This window comes from Hipposideros armiger, unplaced genomic scaffold, assembly GCF_001890085.2.
Source record: "Hipposideros armiger isolate ML-2016 unplaced genomic scaffold, ASM189008v1 scaffold_279, whole genome shotgun sequence".
NCBI classification, from domain to species: domain Eukaryota; kingdom Metazoa; phylum Chordata; class Mammalia; order Chiroptera; family Hipposideridae; genus Hipposideros; species Hipposideros armiger.
This window is the reverse complement of record NW_017731629.1, coordinates 530,758-537,078: the sequence shown is the minus strand read 5'-3', so window position 1 is coordinate 537,078 and position 6,321 is coordinate 530,758. Positions and strand designations below refer to the sequence as shown.

Sequence of the window (6,321 nt, the reverse complement as noted above, 5' to 3'; positions counted from 1 at the left end):
CATGTAGCAGTATGTCCACGGTACTGTTTTAAGCACTTTCTATACATTATCTTCATTAATGACTCTTCCCCACTGCGACTGGTGCAGAGTCCATCTGGTTAGTGTCCATGGCTGAGAGTGCACTTTCTAACACACGAACAATTTGGCCCCCACTTTTGAAGTTTAACTTGACCCGTTCAGAAACTAATGTCTATTAATTATTCTTTAATGGCAGTTTCTGACTGCTTGTAATTCTTTCGTTGTCAGACAATTATGATAGACTTAAACTTTTTTTGTTGGTGTGAAGCATCTTCAGAAAGTGCACCAATCACAAGTGTATGGCTTAATAACTGATCAACTGATGAACATGCCCAAGTAACCAGCTGCAGAAACAGAACATGACAACAGCCCTGAAGTCCCCTTCATGGCCCCTCCCAGTCTCTACCCACCTCTTTTCCCCAAAGGTAACCATTATCCTGACTTTTAACATATGATAGATTATTTGAAAAAACGTTTAGCTCTTGTTTTTTTCTACAATGCATAATTTATTTGGCAACCATTATATGCCTGGAGCTGAGGCTCCAGGCAGTGAAAGGAAACTGCCCCACTTGTGGAGCTCACACATGGATGGGAAAAACACTGTAAATCAGTAATTGCAAGTGTTTACTGTGCTGAATGTTACGAGAAAGTCGCTGGCCAGGGCTATGGGAACAGACATCGGGGTGCCCTGAAAAATAGTTACTGCTTTTTTGGGGGAAAGTTTATTTCCTTAGCGATAGAATGAGGGGGAAAGGGTAAAAATGACACATGTCATATGGATTAGTAAAGAGTTGTGTTACCAGAATGCTAACTTGGGTTTTGTTTTTAACAGTATAAACATTAGGACCACTTCATCCTTCCACAAGATAAGATGTACATGGGATGTGGGATGCAGATGGGGGATGTACTGTCTTTGGAGCTGACCCAGATTTACCAAACTTTATAAGGGTCGTGCTAAGTCCCAGGGGAAAGGCACTAAAGTATACTGCAAATATCATAAAATAAAATGGGCGTGTTTTTCTGTAAGTGATTAAAAAAATTAGATTTTCCCCCATGCATTTCATTTTAATACAGAGGTTGGAATAACAATTTTAGTTAATTAAGCTCACCACATGTGTGGGTTTAAAACGGGAAATGTTTTTGGAGTGTTGAACCTCCAGACAGATTCCGAAGCAGGAGAAAATTGCGTAGGTGACATTATTAACACTTCTAGGAATGGGCATCTCTTCTTATCCTCTGTCTCGGAAGTAACTGTCTAGGATCAGATCTCTGCATGAGAGATTTTTACCTTCTTAAGTCAAACCAGCCTACTCAGTTAACATATAACTTAGGGTGTATCTGTTATGGTATCACAAATACGTTGAATGGCAGAGAGGAAATATTGGTGAGTGAATCATACTTGTGCACTGAAAACATTTTTTATGTTTGTCCAGTAGAAACGTGAATGAATTATTTTCAATTACAGCCCAAGGAGACTCATAAAAATTCCACTCTGGAAAGTAAGGGATGATAGTATTAATATCAAACAAAGTGAAATTTAAGGAAAAGACATTAAATGAACCTAAAAGAGTTGTTAAATGAACTTATGGAGGAACACAGTCTGCAGTCAATTTGAGAACATTACTGAACCTCCTGAAGGTCACCTATAAGTTCCCAGTATCCATAGTGGACCCCAGGGTAAGAAATTCTAATTTAAATTTGTTTATCTGTTTTCTCTCTTTCCCTGTATCCATGCTCTTTGCAATGTGACTTTGCAGCTCCTCTTATTAAGAGGTGGAATCTTTCAACATCTTGAATTTGGGCTGACTTTGTGACTTCTTTAGCCCACAGGACGTTGCAGAAGTGAGAGTTTGCAGGTTTTTAGCCTAGGCCTTGCTAGCTTCCTCTTGGACCGCTGCTTCTACCATGTAAACAGCCCAGGCTAATGTGCTGGAGGATGAGAGACCATATGGAAGAGAGCTGTGGGTTCCCAGCTTACAGCCAGCCAACCACTGAACATGTGAGTAAGCCCAGCCTACATCCGCACAGCTGCCTACTCAACCAAAAACTGACTACAGAAGCATGAATGAGCTCTGTTGAGACTAGAAAAACCACCATAAGCACCTCATAGACTCATGAAGAATAATAAGTTCCTATTGTTTAAAAATGTCACTGAGATTTGAGATGTTTTTTGACGTAATAATAGCTGTGATAAATATTTCAAACTAATTTACAGAGACTACCTATCCATTTCAAATGACTGTAAGAACATGTAAGATCAATTCTAGGCTTATCACAAAGACCTCAGTACATTCTCCCAAAAAATAATTACACAGACCACTTTTTAAAATTACGTTGCCCTAAAACCAAAAATTTGTTCTTCAAGTACATTTAAACAATCTACTTGATAATAGAACACTCCTAACTCTTGGTTCTTTGGAGGGGAAAAAAATCATGGACATGGACAGATCCTGTGAGTCCAATCAAGAAATACAAATGAGGGCNTTTATGAGTATTTATAAGGTGGTACATCTCTTCAGCATCTGGGAATATTTTATGCATTTGCAACTTATAAAGGGAAATCAGCTTTAAACATAGGAACAGACTGTAATTCAAAAGACTTTTCTGAGTACCTTTTGAAGGGAATATTAACTTTGCTGCAGGTGGAGTTTTCTTCTTGGACTTGAGTGGAGTGTTGCAGGATAAGAAAGCTTGTCCTCGTTGCACTTGATTTGCTCTTGGCTGTAGGGGAAGGGATGGTGGAGATGAGCGTAACTGCATGTTGTTTCGTTGCCCTACTTTAGGGCATTCTGTGGTTCTCTCTTCCCTTCCACTGTTGGTATAGGCCACTTGGGTGAAGGATTGTATTTTCCTTTACTGTTTTAGCAGTGACTTGAAATTACAGGAGTTTATTGGATATATTAATCTAAAACTCCAAAACCCCTTTAACTCAGACAGTTTTCTTCTAGTTTAATAAAGACTGTTTTGTGTCTCCTTCTAACCACGTTTTCTGTTGCTTGGATATTTTGTTTAGGATGATTCATTTTTCAGAATGAATTCAGTTGCTGAGAGAGGAATTGAACCCGTGTCAGCGTTGCATTCTAAAAGGAGGCAGTAGGTGGCACTCACTCACTCTTGTTAGCAGAAAATTGTTGGCATTAAATTAGTGTTCAGCTCTCCCAGGCTCTCCCCGATACACTTGTGTTCACTGACAGGAAGCTCTCTGCCCAAGGCCCTAGTCCAGTGTTTCCCAGACTTTGATGCAGAGGGGGAGCCTGGGTGCTTGCTTGTTATTGTGGACTTCTGGGTCTTGTCCCAATAATTCTAATTCACCAGGTATTTTTCCAGAAATCTGCTTTAAACAAGCATTCCCAGATGATTCTGCTGTAGGGGGCCATACTTTGAGAACACTCCCCTTGTCCAATGCAGAGTGTTGTTTTAGTGCCATGTTTTAAGGTGGCATTGATAATAGGTACTATTTACTGGAACCTCATTATTTGCGAAGCTCTGTGCTAGTATTATTTTACATTACCCTTCACAGCATCCTACCAACATAGGTATTATTTTGCCACTTTCTAAAGGAAGAAACCAGAGCACACAGAATTTGAATAACTATCTCAGCATCACAGAGCTTATCAATATTGGAGCTATTATTTAAGCTAGGTTTCTCAAGTACCTGGTTCTGCANAAATAAATAAATTCTTTGTCAACTCTAAGGAGGTGAATTAAAGATCACAGGGGGACTTAAAACAAATCTTTATTTATAATGAGCTAGTCCAGGTGCCTAATCCATAAAGCTCTTCTATAATTTAACCTTCCAGTTACCAGACTGGAAAATCTGTTGAATTATAAAAGCCAAGGGGCCTTGCAGGGCTCAGATGACCCAGAAGTGTTTGTTTCCCTTCGGTATTACATCCCGAAGCACTACCGCGGGCTTTGTATGCCTGTTCCGCATCAAATTAAACTAATGTAAGTGAAAATGCTTTGGGAATCATTTGTACAAAATGTAAGGGGTTTTTGATAGCGTACCTTCACACAGCTCTTTTTCCAGAAAGAGACCGGCGTTTATTACAAAGCTTTCTTGCCCCCTCCCAACACCACAGTCAAGTGGAGCAGCAGTTGGGAGTTAATGTTTTCCTCTCACTTCAGCAGCAATTACTTGTAACCTCAGCAGTTTTGTAATTCAACAAAGATGTTGCTGTCAAAGCAAAATTTTCTCCATCTGCCAAACCTACATGTAAGAAGAATTGTTTTATCTAAAGATATTTTAAATTCAGAAATTTAAAGATATGGGGAACCTGCTACTCGCCAAATAGAGGAAAACAGGCTGACTCATTATGGGGGAAATTAGTTATGCCTTATAATTTTTCGACAATTAGAGTAAAAAAAAAAACATCTACATTTCACTTTGTCACATAACCTGTGCCCTACTGGAGATGTTTATTCTGGTTAAGTTAAAATCTCACCTCAGCTCACCTGGAATTGATGCTGTGACAACACCTACTTCTGAGAGTCAAAGGAGTTATGATTTTCAATTGAAATATTTTAAAGCTGAACCTTGTATAACTAAATATATTGTGATGCATGCAAGGGTGCAGAGGGAAATTGACATGGCATCTCAGAAGATGCAGGACCCCAGTTCGTCAGTAGCATTTTCTTCTGGGAGCAGCATGAATAAGTAATGCTGGGAAGGCCCAGAATCATTGGAAGAGATGGAATGGATGGAGAGCAAGACCATTTGCTTAAAACCCCTTGGTGACCTTTCCTGCTCTGTGACTGAATATCAAATAAAATTTAATTAATTTTACTCAATTTCATAGGAGTGTGGGCTTCTTAGCTAATAGGAAACACTTTGTAATGGAATTCAGGTACAAATGAAATAACATTTGTCTTTAAATCCATTTCAGTAATTGTAGTAGAGAGAGATAGGGTGAGGAGCTTTAATCCTGTCCTCCCAAGTGAATGAGCAAAGTCCAGTATTGCCATTAAGCAAAAATAAACTTAACCATTACGCGCACATGAATGGGTCTTTAATTCACTGGTCTCTTTATGCACATTTCTGCTGAAAAATATCTGCCCCACCTGCACCCTCTTTTCATTTAGTTCTGTGTACAAATCTCTTTTCTTAAGTAGGGCTGATAGTTTGAATTTGTCTTATGATTTTAAAAACTTAGTTGTTAAGTATTTTGTTGCCTGATTGCATTGTGAATGAAAAAGAGATGAGTAAGCTCAGGAAGATGAAGCATCTTACCATGACACATCAGACATTTTATCCTTGTATTTGCCAAACTTCCCAGATAAGAATCATCTGAGGTTCTTGTTAAAAATACAGATTCCCAGGCCTCCCCACAGACTCACTGGATCTGAAACCCTGAGAGAGAGGCCTGGGTAAGTACCCTAGTGATGCTTATAAAATGTGGGAAACTGATTTATCTTATTGTATTCCTGGAAAATGCCTAGACATTTCATTCCATAGACTTCTTTTGGGGTTTTGAAAGACTAGCTACTTGTTTGGCTATCATTTCAGCTCCGCAATGACTTTTTCAGCCCCCTAAAATAAGTAAGTATAGGCATTTTAAGGGAAGTGTTTCTTGGTAGCATATGTTCTCATTATATGGTAATTCCTTCAAATGCTTGTCATCTATTTAAAGCTAATATCTGGTATTGCATGACCACAGACTTTGAAAGTTCATTTCCTTTTCAAACTTGTAATGATGACTAATGACACTGTGACTAGCCTTAACAAGTGGACACGGACTAATAAAATGTCACTGCTTAGTGATTCATGGCATTTAAAGTGATTCACTTTAGAGAAAGTGAGCGACTGTACATCAAGTGTTCTTTGCTAAGAGCGATGAAGTGGGGAGGGAAGGGTTTCTAATGTTGAAATGTCAAGGTTCTCATTTACCTCAATGCTAGTGATAGGAAATATTGACAGTATTTTAAATACCTGGTACCTGTTGAGCATTATCTTTAGAAGGTTGTTCCCATTTTTGAGATGTCTTAATGTTTTCTCTTTCATTCAAAAAGTATTTGAGTACCTTTAATGTGTACACTACCTACACAGGCAGGTGGTGGTATATCTTTTACAGCAATTTAGAACACTTAGTACATGTAGTTTTGTTCTTTGGCAGAAGTAGCCCTTTGGAAGTATACATAACTTAATCTTTTGAGTTTGAATAAAACCATGGACACTATTAATAGTATGTGTTCTTGGAAAACTTTGAAACTTATTTTAGAATTTGAGCAAATTTACCAGAGATGCCTGTACTGGAAATATGGTATTAATTAGCAGAGGTTTGTTTCAAAATAATAATTTCTGTT

The 6,321-nt window shown here is 38.4% G+C and overlaps 1 protein-coding gene across 2 annotated transcripts in view; it reads left to right on the top strand.

Annotated features, from left to right (window-relative positions):
* MRPL22 (mitochondrial ribosomal protein L22) overlaps positions 1-5,404 on the top strand; it is a 29,204-nt gene extending 23,800 nt beyond the window's left edge. The window contains exon 7 of one of the 2 annotated variants that reach the window (XM_019657719.1): positions 5,295-5,404. In XM_019657719.1, coding sequence (XP_019513264.1) covers positions 5,295-5,389 — 95 coding nt within the window. In that variant the 3' untranslated portion in view covers positions 5,390-5,404. The remainder of the gene's footprint in view (positions 1-5,294) is intronic. The other variant, XM_019657720.1, reaches the window with a different exon arrangement.
* The last annotated feature ends 917 nt before the right edge of the window (positions 5,405-6,321 follow it).